Source organism: Oryzias latipes, chromosome 24, assembly GCF_002234675.1.
Source record: "Oryzias latipes chromosome 24, ASM223467v1".
Lineage (NCBI taxonomy): Eukaryota > Metazoa > Chordata > Actinopteri > Beloniformes > Adrianichthyidae > Oryzias > Oryzias latipes.
In genome coordinates this window covers 12,143,000-12,165,961 of record NC_019882.2, presented here as the reverse complement: position 1 = coordinate 12,165,961, position 22,962 = coordinate 12,143,000, and the positions used below count along the sequence as shown (strand labels likewise).

Genomic DNA, 22,962 nt, shown 5'->3' with positions numbered 1-22,962 from the left:
TCAGCAGTCTGTTAAATGGAGGCAAAACAAAGAAAGTTCATCACAGTTTCTGCTGTCAGACGGGATTCCTAACATCTCATCAACCACGATTTCATTTTCCGTGTAACCTTTCTTTTACCATCTGAAAGAAATAATCTGATAAAATTCTAAACAAAAGTATTTGATGATCATTTTATATTTATGAGTTCCTTTAATAGTTAATCCAACATCTAGAACTATTTCGGCAATCTAAGGATCAGTCATGGCACTTATAGAGTAAAAACAATGCATCAGAACGTAAAACAATGTAAAGAATATAGGAGCTAAGGTTCCTGTTCTAAAAGAAGCTAAAGGAGAATTTCAACATACAGACTTTTTCAATAAATAAAACTCTTTGCAACAATTTGAAGAAATACTCAGAAATGCAATTTTAAGATTACTTTCCTTTAAATATGTTCTCCATCATCAGACAAAAGCCACATAAACATGTCAAAAACACAATTTATTTATAGAAGTGGGTATTTAAATATTTAAAGTATGAATATATATGTGAAGCTTTTGACATATGGAAGTAAAAATATCAGATATTAGTGAATCCTAAAATAGGGTGGAGTGAATTAGTACCACTGCAGGGCAGCAAAACAGGTTGGTTATGAATGTTTAGTATTCTTTATGATATTTTGCATGAATTTAATGATCAGTATAAAAGATCTCTAATCTGCAAGAAAGCTTGCTTTGGGCAGCTCTACATTTATTCGACAACAAATACGTTTGGGATGCTCCCTGAAAGACTTCATATCACATTTCTCTCTGTTGTTTTCCTCCAGACTATTTGAACGTGAACAATTGCCTCTGAGATCATTGCTGGGGGCTTTTTTATGGTGTGTTCAAACACGCTCAAGTGCTCCAGAAAAACAAAATCCTTCTTGTTTTTTTTTTCTAAGTTACATTGAAAAAGATTTAGTTGCATCACAGCAAATGTTAGCTAACAGAGTCTTATCAGTCTTAATTTAGGCGATATTAGCGTTTTTAGGGGTTATAACCACACATAAGGCTCGTCTGAAAATATATGCAACATTTTAAGAACTGTTAAAAGCCAAAGAAATGTATATTGTGGTTGACTGAAACTCTATTTTCCGACCCGCTAACCTTACTTTAAAATGCTCACCTGTATGATTTTATTTTATTCCTGAATCTGTCAGTAACAAGAAACTCCGACAGTCATTTAAACGTTCATACTACACTAAAATGGACAGTTTTATTTAAAATATCTGCAGAATTAAAGACGGGCTTTTTAACAAAAACTCATCATTATTTATTTGCGATAAATTAACCAATTCTGTCCGAAATCCACGTCGCGTTAATGTAAAGCTTTTCTGTCGTAAATTCGAGTTTACGCCCCACCTAAGGCATAATCTTCAACCTGCAGATAGTTTTTATTAAACTCAGAGTGATGGTTGAGTGAAGTGGAAACTATTACAGCAGCTCGGTGGTCTTCACGCGGTTTAGGTCACATTACAACTGGACCGGGTCAGACCCGGACTTCCGTGTCTCACGGGTGCGGATCCAGCTGTGTGACAGCTGGAGCGAAACTACAAAACGGACGAACAAAGCAAGCAAAGGACGTGCAGGAGCTCACCTGACCGCAGGTTTATGTACCAGCTTGGAATCAATCCTCGTAAATCTACTCCTCTGCAAGTTCAGACAATCTAATCTTTTCGGTTTCCTTGCTGTCTGATAGTTGAAGTGCCGCCGCCCCTTGCGCATGCGCCCCGTTTTCAAAAAAATAAAAGGCTAAAAATGTGCATTAATGGTGAATAAATATAAGATAATACACGTGCCCCCTCAAAATGACTCTTGTTTTCCTTCTTTTTTGTGGAAAACTAGACCCGAAAAGAATATATCCAAGTAGACGCGTGGATCTTATCAAATAATCAAACCTAAAACAAAGATGCAGTTTGGTCAGAGTAGAGAGGAGGGCAGTAAATCACCACAAAAAGGTGCTATGCATAAGTTATCTTCCTTTCAAAAGTACTTTCAAAAAAAAAAAAATGTGCTGCAGAGAACAAGTCTAAAAAATAGAAAAGCAATTCTACAAATGTATTTAAAAAAACAGTTAGAGAAAAATAAATGTTTATCAAACAGAAATAATTACTCCATGAGGGACTCTCACCCAGCAAATGCAAACGCTTAAAGATGCAAAAACTAAAATTGTAAAAGAGTAGTTGAAGGAACAAACTAGTTTAAGCATCAGTTGACTTTAAACCTGCAATGTCAGATTAGTGTTCAATTACCAGAACATTTCTTTCAAACAAACCTAAGATAAATTAGTTTAGAGCCAGATGTGGTTCCTAAAGAGCTCACTGGTTATGGGGATAAGTGTGTTTCCAGCCTGGTTTCTAAACAACGGGTTGACTTCTAAAAAGCGTACTTCAAAAGAGTAGCCTATAAATAAGTATGGAACACTATTCTTAAGAAGAAACTCAATGGAAAGTGAACTGTCCATCCATCAAATAATGTTTACCAAGAGATATTATAAAAAGAAACAAAAATCTGGAAACAAGGAATTCCACTCAAGCATTCAAAAGGGAAAATAAGCTTTAAAAAATATAGAAAAACTTAAAATTAAATGTTATTCAGTCCAATAACCGGTATCATTTTGCCAGTTCTATAGATTTCTGTTCCTAGTTGTAGTTTATTTTGATTACAGTGACAACTATATATTATCTAAGCAGAAACGTTATGTTTTAGAACAAAATATGAACAAATAAGAATACAATGTTAGTACAAGTTGGCCCAATCTTAATAAATCCTTATCAAATCTAAAACTAGCACTTATTCCAGAACATAAATCAACATTTCTGTTTCCAAAATAATTAAAATAAATACCAGTCTAACTTTTCAACATTCATGGTAAAATCATCCAAATTTACTTTGGAGTTTCCAGAGAAATATAGACATACATATACAAATAGCAGGTCGAAAAAGTATGTGGCAGTCACAGATTCCGCACACAGGGCCTATTATTATCATTGTTGTTTGGTTCTATATGTGTGTTTGATATTTGTAATTGTTTTTTTATTGCACATATAAATGTGAATTTCTGTAAACTGAAAAATGTGCTATAAAGTTTATTGGGGGGGAAAAAGTCAATGATTCTGGAAGTTGTTCTACATAAAATTAACAATCTCCAAGCAGAACGTTTTTTTAAATCCTTAAAAATTGTTCAGATGGAAAACAAATAAATGTTATGTTATGTCTGCATGTCGCCACTAGATGTCACTGATGTTCCTAGTTAGAATAGATGCTTCAAGTCTTGAACCTTGTAATATATGGAAGCATATGTTTCTCATAATTCAAAATAAAAATCAATACCGAAAATTTCAAAATGAAGCTGCAGCCGTTGACCCAAAAACTAAGATGAACAATCAATCCGCCAAATGGCTTTTTCTTTTTCTTCTTCAACACTGCTCATATTGTCACTTAATTAAAATGATAAAGAAAATGGTATTTAACATTTCATTTTCAAAAAGTTATCTGGTAAAAGTGTAGCAAAATTTAATTAGAAATATCTAATTTGACAAATAAAATGGATGAACAGAAATGCTTTTTTCATTTTCACAATGTAACTGCAACAACGGACTCAAAAATAAAATTAAAAATCAATCCCCCAAAAAGCTTTTTCATTTTCTACTTAAACATCGCTCATTCCATGGCGTAATTAATTAATTAATTTTCCCTCTCGCAAAAAAAGTTGCATAATTAATTTACCGTCAGCAGTTCCTTGGGAGAGGCGAAACATTCCTTATCCACTTTTCCTCCTCTTCCATTATTTCAAGGTAGGATGTCTCACCGTAATAAGCAGTTTTGAGATGTTTGCATAGTTCTTTGTTTTAATTTCGAAGTTGTTCGTTCTCCTTTTCCAGTTGGAGGATTTTTTCTTCCAACTCGAGATCTTCTGGTGGGAGGGTTTCCTCCACCTCTTCCATTTTTTGACGGATCATCTCACTCTCGTACGTAATCCGTTGGAATTGAAGATCTGATTAGAGAACTGAGTCCTTAATGTTTGATTAGTGACTTCCATTTTGGACTCTGGCTGCACATGTAGGTTATACATGTTGGGTTTGGTATCGTAATGTCCCTGATTGTTGGTAAAATGTCTGTGAGTACTGCAGAGATTTCCAACACTGTGGGGGTTCTGAGTGAAGTTCTGACCAGAAAAGTCTTGATTGTGTCCTCTGTGGCGCAGTGGTTAGCGCTCTTGCCTCACAGCAAGAAAGCCTCCGGTTCAAGTCCCGGCTGGGGGATGTCAGATACTATATCAACGGGGGACATTTCTGTGTGGAGTTTGCATGTTCCCTCCATGCGTGGGTTTTCTCCGGGGTCTCCGGCTTCCTCCCACCATCCAAAAACATGCTTCATAGGTTAATTGGCAACTCTAAATTGTCCACAGGTGTGAGTGTGTGAATGGGTGTGTGTTTGTGGACATTCTACCCTGCGACAGACTGGCGACCTGTCCAGGTTATCCCCTGCCTTTGCCCACAAGTGGCCGGGATAGGCTCCAGCAGCCCTGTGACCCCAAAAGGGAAAAATGGTCAAGAAAATGAATGAATGAATGTGTCCTCTGTAAGAAGCCATTGGTGCAATGATGAAATGCAAAATATTTGTGTTTTTTGTGAATGACAGTAAATATTTGCAAGTGAGATTCGCTGAAGAAAGGCTTTGAAGAGTAGAGTGAAGTTCCAGAGAATTTGCTCAAAACAGCTGTAAGTCTTTGAAAAATTTCTGTTTGCTTTAAGTCAGAAAATTCCTGAAGCCTAGCAACAGCTGGAGTTAATTCACCATTCTACTCTCGCTGCATCCTGTGATACTACAACAAAACCTTTCCACCAATAAGTTCATTTCCTGTCCTGAAACTTGCTGCCTTTGAGAGCAACTCAACCGATTTACAGTTTCTGCTACCAGACACCATCCACTGGAATAAAATACTTTTGTATTTGGCCACAATTAGAAAAAAAGAAAAAGAAAAAAAAAAACTCCAACAGAGAACTTCATTTTAAAGGCTGTAAATATTTTATGCAACAGAACAAAACATTACAAATGATAAACAACATAATTTCTTGTAATGCAGAATAGAAATGTAAACAATATGTTCTTAAGGTAAAGAGAGTTAAAAGCTCCAAAAATGTAAACACTGGAGCTAAAGATGCAATGTTACATTTTTAAAAAAGTTCCAACAGAGAATCCTGCATCTCCATCGACTTTATGTCAGAACAGAATAAAAAAATCTAATAATAGAAAAAAAACAATCAGCAAACTGAATGTATCTGCAATAATGTAATAAAATTGTTAACAAATTGAAAAGAAAAATTGTCTAATATTTTTTTCTGCAAAAGTGCTTTCCTGGATCTCTTCTTCACAGGGCGTCTTCATCATCTTCCTCAATGGTTCTTCCTGTAGAAACACAAATTAGAAGATCAAGCAGTTTTTAAAGATCAAATCTTTCTGATTCCACCTTCAGTTATTGATATAAGTAGAGAGAAACAGGAAATGCCATCATCCACATCAGAAGATGATGAATAGTAAAAGAGTGAAAGTACTTGTTGTAGTTCTCTGGTCCTCGTTCTCTTTGGTTCTCCTCCTGTACATGTAGACCAAAGCTGCAACCACACCCAGAAACATCAACACCACCTTCATCACAGCTCCAACGATGATGATGAAGTTGTGACCAGAAAGATCTGCAGACAAAAGATTTACCAACATCAACTAAACAGATGTGTATGGATTATACATTCAAAACTTTGTCTTTGTGGATAAAGATGTAATAAAAGTTAAGTTAGAAGATTCAAAAACTGTATGATGTGAGTTCGTTGTTGTTTTAAGACGTTAAGAGGAGAAAATCATTGTGCGCTAAGACGCTGTCACTTTAACCCAATGCACCATGGGAGATGTAGTGGAAAAATCCGCCGACCGCAGAAAGACAAGCGTCTCTGAGCTTCATTGTTTTGTTCACTTGTTCCACGGTCTGAAACCGGATTCTGTGGAAAGCTAAAGACGAGCTTTAGCTCGTATTTTTGTTAGAACTGAGAGACTTATGAGCTAAATCGAAACAAGGAAGTGAAAACTTTAACCACTTCTGATTGGTCAGACTGATGACGTGTGATTAAGACTCCAAGAATGATTGGTGGAGACAGTTAGAGGGGCGGGACTTTTCCTAAAACAGAGCTTAAGCTGCAGCTAAATCGCGGTACCGTCATTCTTATCAAAATGTCTTTAATTCAATCAAATAAACACAAAGAATTTTACGATCTTTCATATTCCTAACTTCTCAGTGTTTAATCAGGGTTTGTTTGGATGAACACAGAGCTGATGTCCTGGAGATGGAAAATGTTTTTAGATCAGTTAATAAGGGCAATTTCCCACACTGCACACTGATCATCTCTCACGGCACACTGGTTGAAAAACACTGGTCTAGATGAACCAACTCCCAATGTTAAAGTGCCTAGGATAGCACAAGGGTTACAGAGACAAAGTTTTTAGTTCTCCTCAAGGAAGTTTTATTTCCTCTTTACAAAGATATCTTTAACTCAGATCCATTCAAGAAGGTTTTCTTCACCCTAAGGTAAAAAAAATGCTTTTAATGGTAAACATTTCTTTGAAGTTTCTCAGCAAACATGAACTTTAAACAATCAAACATGGATGACAAAGTCAAAAGACTGACAGAACAAGAATTAAAAAATATTTTAAGTTAATCCTTGTGCAATTTTAGGCACTTAAACATTGGGAGTGGGGTCATCTGAACCCCACAAGACAGTGACACTGAACCTTTTTTCTTCAATAAATTGTGATCTTCACTGGTGTCCATGGATTGCATGAAATCCTTCCACCTCTATCCACCTTTGTCATGGAAGGGAGAACACATCAATGTAAGGATGGGGTCATCTAAGATAGCACAAGGGTTAAAGGGATTGTCTTGAGAAAACCAGCTCATGAAAAAGCTCACTGTTCTCAGATTTGTTTTAAAAAGCTTCTTTCTTCCAAAACACTTCTCATGAGTTTTGTCTGTCAACTTCTTTCCAACCATCAAAGGTGAAAACTTCTTCCAAAGCCTCACAGAAAGTGATCAAGTAGAACCTAGAGAGCTCACAGCCCCCGTAAACCTGTATAACCCATAATTCACCTGCAGACCACCTAACGCTGGTCTTTCTAGCAGATCATACATCAGTCTTTCATGGAGCAAATAGCAGCAGAGCTGCAGAACAACCAACAAGCAACACTCTGATCATTGAGCCACAACACTGTTAAAACAACAAAGAACCTGCAGGATCAGCAGAGACTCACACAACAACACAACTGACTCTTCAGACATGTGCAGAAAACAACAAATGAAAAAACTCAACAACAAAAAAAAAAGAACAAAACAACTCTCCACATCTCCCTTTGGTTAAATATATGTAATCATTATTATGTCTAAACCAACAATTCAATCTAGAGAATCAAAGTCAGGTAAGGTTAACATTTGTAAAACAAACTTTTTAGGGGAGAGGATTCCCAGTCCTCTCGCTCCGTCCCTTTTAGTCGCCTTTTACGACACGCAGGGAATACGTTGGGAGTATTCTTTTTTGACCCCCCTAACCACAGGGGATGGAAAAGAGTAATATGGAAAAGAGTAAGGTGATGAGGTGTAGGAGGTTAAAGGGTGAACGTAGATTGAATGTGGCATTAAATGGGGAGTTGTTGGAAGAGGTAGAGTGTTTTCAGTATTTGGGTTCGTGTGTCTGTGTGGATGGTGGAATAGGGGGAGAGGAAGAGTTTAGAATGAACAAAGTACGAAAGATATGGGGGGGAATGAAGAGAGTGTTTGAATGTAGGTCACTGGGAAAGGATGCAAAAAGGAGATTGTATGAGGGTGTGGTGGTGCCTCCAGCGTTATATGGGGCTGAAACATGGAGTCTGAAAGTGGCAGAAAAGAGGAAGCTGAATGTAGTTGAGATGAGATTTTTGAGGAGTATGTGTGGTGTGACGCGTATGGATCGTGTGAGAAATGAAGTTATCCGAGAGAAAACTGGTGTGATGCGAGAGTTGGCCTATAGAGCAGGGCAAAAGGCACTGGGATGGTTTGGACATGTTGAAAGAATGGAAAGGGAGCGTTTGGTGAAAAAGGTATAAGAATCTGATGTGAGTAGAGTGAGAATGAGAGGAATACCACGAAAAGGATGGAGAGAGGGTGTAAAAAGAGCGGTAAATGCAAGAGGGATGACTGTGGTGCAGGGGAGAGAGGCTGCTCAGGACAGGGATGGGTGGAGAGAGTTTGTGTATGAATGAATGGATGGGTGTGGTAGAGGTCTGGTCTTGGGATGAAGGGGAAACCAGCCTTGGCTGAGGCCCTGCTGTGGAGGTGCCCACACTGGATTGTGCAGCTGACCCTGGTGCAGTTTGGTGTGGCTTAGACCAGGCCTTAGACCAGTCTCACACACACACACACACACACGCACACACTGAAGGAGGAGGGTTTGGGGAGGAGAAGGAGGGAGTTAAAATTGTGTGCCCTGTCTAGGCTACCCCACCTTGGTGGGACATAGCCTTGGTATATACATACATACATATACATTCATTTTTTTCTTATTGTTGATCAAAAAAGCAGAAATTCTTGAAAGTCACATGTTCCTCTAAAACTGCTGAGTGGTTGTAATTTATGTTTTTCTAAAATAAACTCCAAACAGGTTCTGTTATTTAAAGTATTAAACCTGCGTTAAATGAAGTGTTTTATTGAATTAAATGTTTGCTTCAATTTGTAATAATTTGTAATAAATACCTGATTCAACAGATATTTTTGATTTAATTTTTATCTTTTTCTTCTTCTGTGATGATTACATTAAATGATTGAATATATAAAATGATTATCAATATAATCAATCAATATATAACAACCAACACAAATGAGTTACTGTTCAAAGTTTAAGTTTTTACTTCACTTCATTTTCTTGATACTTTGTTAAAAACAAAAAATCTGAAATTTATATTGAAAAGTTAAAAATAGATATTTTTGATTGACATTGAATGTGTTTTAAAATGATCCACAGTGATGTTGTGTAAAAGTTTGTTTTTGTTTGAATCTGAAAATGCTGACAGAGCAAAGATTCACAGGAATCACTGAAAAGAACAGAATGTGTTTTTGTTTCTAAACTGTGAACAAATATGTGGTTAAATATGATTTGATGAAACACAATTATAAACTAAAATCCTTTAAAATGTCTTACCTGTTAGAACACAGACAGCTTCTATCTTCACTTCATCATCTTTTTTTTTCCTTTCTTTTTCTCTTTTTCTCTCTAAACTTGTTCTGTCCAACAGCTGAGCAAACAGATTAGAGCTGAAGGCTTTATGTGTTGGACAGGTTTTACTATCACAAAAAGAGGTTATATAGCTTCGAGAAACTAGAGTGTAGATTTGTATAAACCCCTTTTTGTCGTATTATTTTTTATTTATTTGTTACATTTGGTGTGTGTGGGGAGGGAGAGGGGAAGAATGTGAGGGGAGGGTGGAAGAGAGTAAAAGGAAGAAAGGTGAAAAGGTGGGGGATACAAGCACTGATTTGAATAAGTTATTATTTTAAGCTGTAACAATTATACCAGATCTGCTGGAAAGACGAATGTTACATCAAAGGTGAAAATCTGACACTAAGATGAGCGAAAAAAAACCTGTCCATCAATACACTGTAGGTAAGGAGGAGGGATGAAGCAGACAGGGAGCAGTGTGGCAGTGTGCACGTGCACGTGGGGGTGGAGATACATGCATGCTGCCGACGTGAACCGTGTGTTCATAAGGGAAGCCAGATCCTACCCAGCCAGACCAGCCAGACCAGGAGAGGGGAGGAGAGCCCCCCAGGCCAGAAGCCCCCCCAGCACCCGGACCCAGGCAGCCCGGGAGGGGGGGAGGAGGGTACCGCCCACCCCACCAGCCAGGCACAGATAGTGCCCCCCTACAGGGGCCCCCCCCAATGCCCAGAGGCACAAGCGAACCCAGTGTCCGGCCCCCAGGCCACAAGACAGGAGCGCTTAGCCGTACCAGGCGGCAGCCATGGGGGCCACTGGGCACCGGACACCGAGACAAAGGCTAGGGACAAAGCCAGGGCCCCCAGAACCCATGAGCTGGCCACCACCCGACCGGCGCCCCGTCTCCACAAGCCAGCACAGGCACGCGACCTAAGCAACCCAGGGATCGCCACGCACCCACAGCCACCCCCCATAACCCTACAACCCTACACACTACACCCCCCCCCCCCCGCCAGCCATAATATCTGAGCCCCCTCCCCAACCCTCTCAGTGCCCTCCCCTGTCTGTGATGGGGAGGGAAAGCCCCAGAGGGTCCCAGCGAGCCAGCCCCCAGGTCCGTCCCACCCATGCACTCACGCACACATACTCACAATCATCTGGTTACCCTCCCCACCCCCCGCCGCCACGCAGTAACCCCCCCCCCCAGCCGGCCGACCCCCAGCGCCGTATGCCCGACCATTCCCGCAGCCGACAGGATACCCATAAGCCCGGCCGCCCTGAGAGGACCAGGCGGGTGAAGACTGGCCGCCCCCCCCCCGACCCCACCCATGTATGGAGGTGTGGGAGTGCTGTGTGTGTGCTGCAGGTAAAATAGGAGGTCCCCAGTGTGGGGGGCTCCACCGCTGCCAAGCCGCAAAGCCCCCCACTCCAGGGTCCCTCTGTGAGTGGTGTGTATTTGCTGTGTGTGTGCTGCTAGCATGCAGTGTGTGTGTCTAGAGAGAAAGTTAAAATTGTGGGGGGGGGCCAGCGAAAGGTGAGCACGGATGTTTCACCGTGCCCCCCTCCACCAGACCCTCTCCACAAGGCCCTAGATGAATCAGAGTGTCTAATATGCAAGTAAAAAGCGGGGAGGAGGGCGGGTGCCAACGAGAACCCAGAGAGGGTTTCTAAACTGTGAACAAATATGTGGTTAAATATGATTTGATGAAACACAATTATAAACTAAAATCCTTTAAAATGTCTTACCTGTTAGAACGTAGACAGCTTCTATCTTCACTTCATCATCTTTAACAAACTTGCAGGTGAATCTTTTGAGGTTTCCACTCTGATGTTTCACAGTCAGAACAGAATCACAGTTTGTTTGTTTTTTAACCTCAAACTCAGGATTTTTACCAGACAGTTGAGATCCTGTCTCATCCATCCAGATGATGCTGTTTTCATTACAGATATCTTCTGGTCCACAAAAACTTTTTAATGAGCATGTTAGGTCGACTCTTCCATAAACATCTGAAGGAGACAAAGAGACTAAAGAAAAACAAACAATAGAAAATAGTTTTCAGTTTATTATTTTTGTCCTTCATTGAATTTTCTATTTACATTTTTTAATGTGTGACACATTTACAGTTTTTACTAAAATCAATCAAACTGATCTGAAGTTTATCAAGTTAAACTAAAGAGGAAACTCTCAAACTCTCTGTTCACCTCATTAATCAGTGATAATCAGAGACATTGATCTTTACTGTTTATGGATTCATCAATTCAACCTATTTACTATAGAAAGAATGAAACATGTAATGATATTTTCTCCCATGAGTCGACTCTCTCACATCTCTCACACTAAACATGCTTTGTCAGCAGTTTGACCTTTCTCCAACCTAAATGATTCAATGAGTTCACATGTCAGAGTCTCTTCAGGGTTTGAGCTTTTTTTGGATCAGATCAGAATGTTGACATTCATGTAATCACAGAATTATTGAAGTCAGAATACTCACTGCTCAAAATAGTAAGGAACACATGGGCGTCATTGTGGTGATTGTTTCCAAGCCGACAGACGTATACATCAGCATCTTCATCAGTGATGTTTCTGATGAGCAGAGAGCAGTCACTGCTCACACTCAGCCTGGAAGCTCTAGCTGAACTCTGGACAACATTTTCTTTGCAGCTCATTCTTTCAAAACCAGGTTTTCCACGTCTGTAGATCAACCATTTAACATCATAGTCAGAGGATCTATTAACATTACACGGTAAATAGACGTCCTCTCCAACTTTTTTATAGATTGTCTCCAATTTCAAACTGAAACCTGCAGAAGAAACAAGAAGAAACAGAAAATTAAAAAATCAGAATCACAAACAGAATCATTGAAACCAGTCACTGTGAGGACTGTTACAAAATGGTCTGACGGTGCCACGGAAAGCCTGCGTGATGTCCTGGAAACCACAGACTGGTCTCTTCTGTATGAAACTCATGGTGACGATCTGGATAGACTAACAGACTGTGTCTCGGATTACTTTAAATTCTGCACGGACAACTCCATCCCGTCCAAGAGGGTGCGATGTTACCCGAACAACAAACCCTGGGTTACTTGTGAGCTGAAGGCCATTCTAAATGAGAAGAAGAGGGCCTTCATGGCTGGGGACCGCGTGGAGCTCATCAGAGTCCAGAAGGAGCTGAAACGCAGCCTGAAGGCCCGTACACACCGGGACGAATATTCGCCAGGCGTTATTCGCCAGCGTTTTTCGCCACGTTTTTTGTGTTCACACCCAGGCGATTTTCGCTGACGATGAGTGGAGTGAACATGCAATTTCATTCCCTGACATTAGATGGCGCTTAATGTAAAACAGAAATACTCCTGTACACAAGGTGGCGCTGCGCAACTTTACGCTTCTTAAACTCGCTTTTCCCTCAGAAGAAGAGAGCAAGTATTTACACGCTTGTCAGAATCAAACAAAGAAAACATGAATATTTCAAGCACCAGTAGCTCCAACTGGTGCTTGGTTCGGGGATGTTTTAGAATGTCCGTCATTATTGCTTCGCGGCAGTGTAGACGCTACTTGGCGTCTATCTTCTTCGCTGGTATGTGTGCTCAGCAAGGCAGTTTTGTGTTTGAGCGCCCCCAAGTTGTGTTTTACTGTAACTTCAGAAGCTCCAGACACGTGAGCAAAAGCGCCGTTCTCATTGGTCGAGTAGATTTCGACGCGACGCGTCGAAAAAAAAAAACGAACCCGAGGCGTTTTTTTTTTTTTTTTGACGCTTTAACGCCTGGCGTTTTTTCGCGTCGGTGTGCACACTCTCGTTGGTGGCCTTTGTTTAGTCACGAGGCGTTAAACGTCGGCGAAAATCGCCGGCGAAATTCGTCCCGGTGTGAACAGGCCTTGAAGGTTTGATTCCAGCTCCCCCTCCCCCAGCTGTCCCCCTACTCCTCTTTTGAGTGATCAACGGTCTTCCTCTCACCTTCTAGAGCCATTAACACCTCTGCTTTCCCCACCTCCCTCCCCCAGCTGTCCTGCATGGCACCTGAACCAGTTTTTAAACAGGTTCGATACCTGCTCCCCCTCCCTCATCAGTCCACCCATTGGTCCTCTGAACGACCACTGGACTCCTTCCACTCAGCTTCCAGGGCCATCATCAGCACCTCTGAAATCCCCACCCCCTCCCCACAGCTGACATCTTTCACAGACCCTAAAACAGGCCCCACCACCCCCACCTCCCAGAATGGACTGTTCATCACTCCCACTCAGGTGAGGAGAGAGCTGGAGAGGCTTAACCAGCGAAACACTGCTGGACCTGATGGCATCAGTCCCCAGGTACTCAAGAACTGCTCCAGCCAGCTATGTGGTGTACTTCAGCACCTGTACAACCTGAGACTTAACCTTCAGAGGATCCCATTGCTGTGGAAGACTTCCTGCCTTGTCCCGGTGCCAAAGAAAAACCATCCTGAGGCCCCTAGTGACTACAGGCCTATAGCGCTGACCTCCCATGTTATGAAGGTCATGGAGCAGCTGGGGCCGTCACATCCCAGACCCCTCGTGAGCCCCTTCCAAGACCCTTTGCAGTTTGCATACCAACCCAAGGCTGGAGTGGAGGATGCACTGATATACCTGCTGCAGAGGGCATACTCCTCCCTGGAAAAGCCGAACACCACAGTGAGGATCATGTTCTTTGACTTCTCTTCAGCCTTCAACACCATCCAGCCGAGACTGATGAGGGAGAAGTTAGGGAAGATGCAGGTGGATGCCCCCCTGGTCTCGTGGATTAAGGACTACCTGACAGATCGACCTCAGTTTGTGAGACTGCAGAGCTGTGTGTCTGACACCCTGATAAGCAACACAGGAGGCCCTCAGGGAACCGTGCTGTCCCCCTTCCTATTCATCACATACACAGGTGACTTCCAGTACCACTCTGAGCTCTGTCACCTCCAGAAGTACTGCAGCTAAACGTGGCTAAGACAAAAGAGATGGTGATTGACTTTGGCAGGAGAAAGCCTTTGCCCTCCCCAGTCTGTATCGGTGGGACGGATGTGGAAATTGTCTCGTCCTACAAGTTCCTGGGTGTACATCTAGATGATAAACTGGACTGGTCCACAAACACTGAGGCGGTTTACAAGAAGGGCACGAGCAGACTTTATTTCCCGAGGAGATTCAAGTCCTTCAATGTTTGCAGTAGGATGCTCCATATGTTCTACCAGTCTGTCATGGCGAGCACCATCTTCTTTGCTGTAGTGTGTTGGGGTGCTGGCATCAAAGCAAAGGACGCCAACAGACTGAACAAACTCATTAGAAAAGCAAGGTCTGTTATTGGCTTCTAGCCTGCCAATCTGGAAGAGGTAGTGGGGGACAGACTACTGGTTAAACTGGGGACCATCATGGACAATCCCTCCCACCCCCTCTTCAGGGAGGTGGACAACCTGAGAAGCAGTTTCAGCGGCAGACTTCTACACCCCCGCTGTGCCAGAGAACGATACAGGAAGTCATTCCTGCCATCAGCCATTAGACTTCACAATTCATCTGACAGACTTGGATGTACATGAGAATTCTAGAGTTACCGACTGTATAGTTATTTTATTATTATTTTATTCAAATTTTCGTCTTTTCTTCCCTGTATATTTTGTGTCTGTGTTTGTCTTTATCCCCCTATTTCCGTAGTGCTGCTACTGCAACTAAATTTCCCTTCGGGGATCAATGAAGTTGTTCTTGAATCTTGATAAAAACGTCAGGTTTCTAAATACAGAGTAGAAATCCACAGTCTGCATACATGTTTACTTTCCTCTAATATTGACCTCATTCACATCTTTAACTCTGACATTTCCTGAATAGAATTGTGAATTCAGATGAAGTATTTATTTTTTCCTGTAATTGATGGTATTTCAAATATTTGGTCTCTTTTCAAGTTATTAGTTTGTACTTTTAGAAATGGAAAGAAACAGCTACAAACAAACCGACATTTAGATTATTTACAACCTTTTAGGCATTAAAAACTAAAGTCATTTGCAAACATTTGGTTATTTTTCTAAACTTGATTTAATTTAAACCATAAATGAAGAGAAACCTCAAATCCTTAAAAGTAAATTTGTTTAGTGCTAAAATATGAGGTCAGTAAATCCATTTCTGAAATCTGTAGCGTTAATATTTGTGTTCTTGAAAGTCTTCCTTTTATTCTCTTCCTCAATTATTTTTTACTCAACAAAACATAGATTCTTTACATGTTTATTACCATTTAGTGCAGTTTTACAGTTAAAATACCAGAAGTGATTTTAGTTTAAGGAAGTTAGTTCAGTTTTAGTAAATATTTCAACTTTTTAACTTTTCTTCACTGTGTTAACATTCTTCACCATCTTCACAGCTTCAACTGTCAGAATTCAAATATGCATTTTTGCAGCAAATGGAACTTTTATAACTGAATTGCGTATTTATTTTTATTAAAAGTTCTGTTTACAAAAACAATTACACCAACGTTTTTTTTCTTCTGAAGAAATTCTAAAATATATTTTTTTTATCAAAAACAAAACTAATAATACCTAACCAACTTTATCATTTTAATAACCTACTTTTAGAATAAACACCTTTTTATAAACAAAAAAATCATGTAATTTTAAAAATTGACCCACTATAAGTAGTAAACAACAGTTTTAAAGTTAAAGTAAGAAATATTTTTCAAAACATAAAAATAAATATTACCTCCAAACTGAAGCATGAAAATAAGGATTATTTCCAGCAGTAGAGTCATTCTTAGTTTGTTGGTTTCTCGCTGTAAATGTTCATTTCCTCTTTGATGATGACTAAATAGAAAAGAAAGACTTGGCTCCACCCACTCAATATTTTTAGTGTCAGTACATCTGTGAGTGATGTCAGAGTGAAAGGATGAATCACGGATTAAAAAATATAAAATTAAGTTTCTGAAGTTAAAAGTGAAACAAAAGAACAAAATTGATGTCTTTATATTTGAAGATAAAGCTCAATAGTTCATCAGTTTAGTATCGTAAAAAGAAAGTCTTTCTTTTTCCTGTCAGAAGTGTGAGAACAGAGGAAATGCTGTGTTTGTTCATTTCCTGTACTCACTACATTCCAGTTTTGAGCCTGTTTAGTGTCTATTTTCAATAAAGAGAGATCTTTATAGAGAAAGAAAGACCTAATAAACATGTCCATAAATCTTTGGTGGTTAGATTCTGGGTCCATGGCGTCTTGCATGTGTGAAACAAGCTCAGACCACAGATGAACAAACCCCGGAGTCTATAGACGCTGATGGAGGTCAAGGGTCAGATCATGCTAAACTATTGTTCCAGCTGGAGAACAGGGTGAAGGAGAGCGAATAAAACCGTCTAAAAAGTTAAGAAAGGAAATGTAAAATTGATTAGAAAGTGAATTTAAAAGTGGAAATATAAAAAGAAAGGTGAGCATTTTTCTATTGGTTCAGAAGAAGACTTCATGATGACTGGAGTGTGGAGTGAAGCAACAGCAGCCCAAAGTTCCTGGAAGTGAAGAAGATCTTCCAGCTAATTTAAATTAATAATGTTTTTCAGCTTTTAAAGGCAGTTTCTGAAACAATGTTTTCAAAAACATCTGCAATCTTTTAATAATATAATGCATGTAATTAAAATAACCTCTCTAACACCTATCATCTGCACATTACATCTCTTCCTGCAGTCATGGAAACAAGAGGAAGATGAAGTCATTTGTTCCTCTGATATGTAGAGGTGTTGCACTGCAGCTCTTTATTTAATACTTTCAACTGAAAGTATCTGTTTGTAACTGTTGCTATTTATTCTATTATTAATATGTCATTACACCTCACTCTTTAAAAAAAATGCATAAAAAAGTTTTTTTTTCTTACTTACACTGACACAGCTTCTAAATTACTCTCTTATTAATGGACAGTGGTGCAGTGGTTGGCGCTCTTGCCTCACTGTAAGAATGTCCCTGGTTCAAGTCCCAGCTAGGAAACAGTACACCAAAAGGAGACCTTTCTGTGTGGAGTTTGCATGTTAACCCCCGTGCATGCGTGGGGTTTCTCCAGGGACTCCCATTTCCACAAACATGCTTCATAGATTCATTAGTTACTCTAGATGTCCATAGGTGTGAGTGCATGGGTGGGTGATTGTGGCCCTGCAACAGACCTGTCCAGAGTGTCCCCAGCCTTCGCCGACAAGTGGCTTCAGCAAAAGGGACCCAAAGAATGAAATCCTTTCCCCAAAAGGGAACAAACAGCTTAGAAAATGAATGAATGTTTTTGTTATCTTTTGTTTTATGTCATGTTCTTTTTTGTGGTCTTTTGTCTACAGTCACCTATGTCATTATAATATTATGAAGCAAGTAGTTGCTTTCTTTTCATTTCATTTCAAGAAACATCCAATCAAAGACAGAAATGGAATGGTGACACAATAACATACAACTCTGTCAATGCAAGTGCATCCATAGTGTTTAAATACATAAAAAAAAACTTAATAAACATTTAATCTTTTACCCCAAATTGGGGCAAATTCTAATCCCAATGACATCATAAGCTGGTGTCATTTTCTGCAGTGATTGAGTGATTCTCATCCCATGGCCTTTTGATCAATGTGACCAGAGCAATTTCAAATCCCTCTCCGTATAAACTGGGCCTTAAAATGTAGCTTAAAAAACAGAAAAAAACAAAAAACAAAACTTCATTTTTACTGAGACAAAAAAAACTATTTTTCCTTTATATTTCTATGTTTTCAGTCATACCTATAACCCAATAGTTCAAATTTTTATTATCAAAGTTAAAGTGACATACGTATAAAGAAAGGGTGAAGTAATGTTCTGTGCTTCTGCTTGGTTTTGATCAGTGAGGAACCAGCATGACTGGCTCTTTGAGTGTTAAGGGTTGCAGACCCCCGATTTAGAAAATTCCTTTGAGATGATCCAAAGCGAGGGCCTGCCTGTGGTTTTGTATGAAGTTTAGATTGGAGGAGAAGAAGGTTTAAGATGTACAAGACATGTATGAGAGCTGTGAAACTGTATTCACACGAAACGCATCATAAGAAGGCCGTGGTGCAGAGGTAGGCACAGTCAACCTCTGATTTTAAGATTATAGGTTCAGTTCCTGCCTTTCCTGCCCATGTGTCAAGTGTTTTTGGGCAGACCCTAAACTCCACATTGCCCCTGGTTGTTCTAGGTTGATGCCAGTGTTCTGTAGCTGAGCGGCCATCAGTGTGTGAATATGTATGTGAATGGGTAAATGGAACTGTGACTGTAAAATGCTTTAGGCCTTTGAGGAAGGTAGAAAAGCGCCATGCAAGTCTATGTCAAAGACAATTATAAGGTGTGTTTACATCTGGCCAAAAGACTTAACTCTAGGCGCTAGGTGGAGCTAGGTGCTCTTTCAATGTCTTTCATTGAATTTTTTTACAGACCTGGTTCGAGAAACATCAAAGCATACGATTAGTCTCAGAAAGAGGATGGGGATCCTTAGTGCCTTAATCCTGTCTGTGAATGACCACATTGTAATCAAAGGAAAAAAACAAAAAGTTTTAAATACTTACAAGTCCTCAAAGCAGGGGAAAAATACCTAATAGACACAAGCTGAGCGCAGGACCACAATGCACACACAAAACCAAACAACCCCAGCTTGAAAAACAAAGTCACAAACTCCTAAACTCCTTCACTCAGTTTTTTTCTTCTCTTTCTCTTAGGTGTTTGTTATGGATTCTGGTGGTGTTTCTTTGGTCAGTTTCTTGTGGAGTTTTTGTGGGTTGGCTTTGGTGGCGGGTGTGGAGTTGCATGGCTCTCACTTCGCTTAATAAAACAGGTAACGACTCTTTGCACAGCTTGGAGGAGGTGGCTCTAGGAAGTTATTGGGCATTTGTCAGTAAAGCCTGCTATCTGATTGTTTGAGCAGATTACTTGTTCACTAGGTGAACACGCAGGCTGAGAAGGTAATCTCCATAAATGGCGTGTTTGAACCTGTCATAGCTCTAATTCAGCTAGTTCTCAGTGTCCGCTCTAATCCATCCCAAAGATGTTCTATCGGGTTCAGGTCAGGACTGTGCAGACCAGTCAAAAGTTTAAGTGGTTGAATTTTCAGCACGCAATCAATAAACACCTGGTTTGTGCCTGGAATCCACTTAAAAACGTGTGTAGCGACAGATCAGAGTTCTGAAAACGAATTCCCAAAGCAAGGGTTTACGAGCCTATGCATAGACTTTTTAATCGAAAGTGTCATTTAAATGCGGGTTGATGCAACCAGTGTGAATGTAAGTTTGCGCGATTCGTGCCTCAAATTTGCATTGGAAGCCTCTCTTTAAGCGCGTCAAATTGGCTATATTTTTACACAACATTCCTTTCGTATTGCAATCCTTAAATAAAAACTACTGGATAGGTTGGATACATACAACTGATCACAGTGTACTAAGGTTGGTCCTTCAGTGTACTTACATGACTTTTTGTGAGATTAGTTTTTTTCTTTGTTTTTAATCCAAAAATTGTTGACAAGAACTTCAAAAATGTAACTCATTTAATTTTTCATTTATTGGGCTCTCCGGCTTTGTTTTTTGGTTGGTTTCGTAAAAAGGAAGTTTCTCCTGGGTTGGTTGTTGGCCCTCCGCAGGATAGTTGGATAGTGGGGCTGCCACCTTAAATGGTTTCGACAAGCTGTGGGTCTATGTTTGTCTGGACTCTGTGAAGTACGATGGTCAGGTACCGGCGAATTGACTGCCGGCGACCATTGCTATATCTGGAGTGGCCCTGCAAAACCGACAGGCCTTTATGGTGTGGCACTTACCACCCCAAAGGACATCAGGAAATCCCTACTCAACTGGACACCCCTAAGCGACAGAATACTACTACCCGTTCCTACATAAACATGGCAAGATGACAAGAATAGTTGCCTATGCCCCCACAAATGTTGCAGATGTAGATATAAAAGATGAGTTATTTGACCAACTCCACCAGGCCATTAGCCAAATTCCAGCACACGACATCCCCATCATCCTTACTGATGCCAATGCCACTATATTCTAAAACGCCCGGTCCACCGGCTTTCCAGTCGGCACAACTTTTGCATACACATTCACAAATGACAATAGTGACCGTCTCCTCTTACTCTGCCTCCAAAGCAACCTCTGCCTAGGTGATACCTGGACATGGTACAGCCCGGACAGCAGAACTCGGAGGGCACTGGATCACATCCTTATATCCTGACGTTGGAAATCCCTCATCCCCAACTGCCGTGTGTACAGAGGAGCAGAGCTTGGCAACACAAACCATCGCCTGCTGGTAGCCCACATTAAACTAAAGCTACGAGCCAACCAGCTCCGGAATACTCAGCCCCATCTGAACTCTTTCCTACTCAGCGATCCTATCATCGCCACAGATTTCAGCTCCTCCATCTGCCAAAAACTAAACTCTCTCACTGCTAATAAGGTGACAGACTGGAGGACATTCAAGGAAACTGTCATCCAGGTGGCGCACACTGTCCTCAGATGCTCCCCCCCCCCCCCCCCCCCAAGAAAGTCTTGGATATCAGAGAGGACTTTTAAGATCATTGATGAGCGACGAGAGGCCTGGCTCCGTGTTAACTTGAAAGAGTACCGCCGACTGAACCATCAGCCAAACGTGGCCATAGCTGAGGACAGAGAGAAGTTCTGGCACGCTGAAGCCCAGCGCCTCGAATCTGCATCTCAAAATAACAACATAAGCAGCATATTCAATCTGTTGCGTCAAGCCCGCGGTGGCCCACGCATAAAGAGAGCCCTGGTGAAAGACGCCGATGGCAAACTTATTACAAATGAAGAAAACTGCCTTAAGCGCTGGAAAGACCTCCTGCAGCACAGCACTGCCTCAACAGACTCCATCAGCCCGGAGGCTGCAAAACAGTGCTGCCCAACAGTGCATTTTGTAGAACAGATCTTATTATATCCCAAGAAGTCAGAGCCGCTCTAAAACATCTTAAGAACGGGAAAGCTCCTGGTATTTGTGCCATAACCGCTGAGATGCTAAAATCAGGTGGAGACGGCATGATCGAGTAGCTAACCAACATCTTTAATGAGGTGTGGGAGTCAGAGAGGCTTCCAATGGACTGGACTAGAGGGGTTATCCTGCCCCTCTGGAAAGGCAAGGGTGATAAGCTGATCTATAACAACCACAGAGGCATAATACTTCTCTCCATTCCTGGCAAGCTCTTCACCTTGCTCAACCATGCTCTCGCAGCCATCAGAAGCAGCCGACGTCCCCAGCAGGCTGGCTTTACGCCCAACCACTCGACAACAGACCACATCTCTGCCGTCCGTCTACTCATAGAGAAGACCTATGAATTCCGTAAAGATCGCCATCTCTACATTGTGTTCATAGATCTAAAGGCTGCATTTGACACAGTCTGCCATACCACAGTGTGGAATATCCTAAAGACCCTTGGAGCACCACCCAAGATTGTTTCTCTGTTTAGTCTGCTCTGCAGCAACGCAGAAAGCTGTGTCCGCGTAAACGGCAAAGACTCAGACTGGTTTCCCATCTCCATTGGTGTTCGCCAGGTCTGTGTGGCAGCTCCCGATCTTTTTTACTGCATCATAGATCAGCTGATGTCCCGGGTCTGCGAGCAAGTCCCTGAAGTGTCTCTTGGCAATTACCATTTGACTGACCTGGAGTATGCAGACGACACCATCCTGTTCAGCACATCCCTCAGCCAGCTAAAAAATGCTCTAAGCATTTACAGCAAAGAAGCAAAAAAGTATGGTCTCAAGGTAAACTGGACAAAAACCAAATTCATGCAAGTTGGTGATGGCCCAGACCCACCCCCTCTCCAGCTCGGCAAGGATGTCATTGAGCCTGTTACGACCCCTAGTAGTTGTCTGCTTGTCTTGTGTGTGCGTGTGTGTATGCATATGTGTTCTCAGCTCCTGTAGAAGTCCAGCTCCTGCACAGCTGCTGACTCCGCCCCTCTGCAGAGCTGATTGAGGCTGCTACCTATCGCCTGGCTTGGAGGGAAGCTTAAAAGCTCCGAGGATCCTCTGCTCCAGTGGCGGCTGCATTCCTGAGTGGGAATTTGTTCTTCAGCCTGCCCCTGCTGTCTGCCTGGCCTTAGCTTGAGAAAGCCTCTGGTTTCCCCCTTAGCTTTGATTCTGGTTTTTGTCCTTTTGTTACATTTACTCTTGTGGTCTTTTGTTTGCATTTTGAGTAATTTGGTGCCTTGCTTTAAAGCCTGAGAATTTAAGTTATCCCATTATTTATTGCACCTTTGGTGTTGAGTTGATTATTTCTCTTTTAGTCCCCTGTGAGTGTTATTTGTCACTGAATAAACGGCTGCGTGGCCAACTTTAACCCCGCCCGGTTATCATAATTTTCTTTATGTTACACATTTCTCCCTCCTCTCTGAAGAGGGACGTAACATAAGTGGGGGCTCGTCCGGGATTATTTAAATTTAAGGGGTTCAAGTGTCAGCTGTCACCAGCTTTTACCTTTGTTTGTGTGACACCTGCAGCGTTGTTGTGCTGACGTGTCCTTTCCTCCTGTTTGTGTGCCAACGCCTGTGTATGTAAAGGGGAAAACCATGGCATCCGGCTTTGGTTTGGAGCATTTCATTGCTCATCCAACCTTTGAACAATTGGAAACGTGCCGCAAAAGCGATTTGATGCAAATAGCGAATCACTTCCTCGTCAATTTTTCCAAACCCATCCTCAAACAGGATCTGAAGGATCTGCTGGTGAGTAGCTTGGTGGAAATGGGTGTGGTTTGTCTGCCTGTCACTGTCACTGAT

The 22,962-nt window shown here is 41.2% G+C and overlaps 2 protein-coding genes across 3 annotated transcripts in view; both read right to left on the bottom strand.

Moving 5' to 3' along the window:
- Positions 1-1,743, bottom strand: part of LOC101157827 (pleckstrin homology domain-containing family G member 3) — a 33,580-nt gene extending 31,837 nt beyond the window's left edge. The window contains exon 1 of the mRNA XM_023952907.1: positions 1,619-1,743. The gene's annotated coding sequence lies outside the window, so the exon portion shown is untranslated. The remainder of the gene's footprint in view (positions 1-1,618) is intronic.
- A 3,284-nt stretch (positions 1,744-5,027) lies between these two features.
- The window catches only part of LOC105357177, a 302,080-nt gene continuing 284,145 nt past the window's right edge, over positions 5,028-22,962 (bottom strand). Inside the window, exons 8-9 of one of the 2 annotated variants that reach the window (XM_023952916.1) lie at positions 5,580-5,717; positions 5,028-5,433 (exon numbers count right to left, since the gene is read on the bottom strand). In XM_023952916.1, coding sequence (XP_023808684.1) covers positions 5,396-5,433; positions 5,580-5,717 — 176 coding nt within the window. In that variant the 3' untranslated portion in view covers positions 5,028-5,395. The remainder of the gene's footprint in view (positions 5,434-5,579; positions 5,718-22,962) is intronic. The other variant, XM_023952918.1, reaches the window with a different exon arrangement.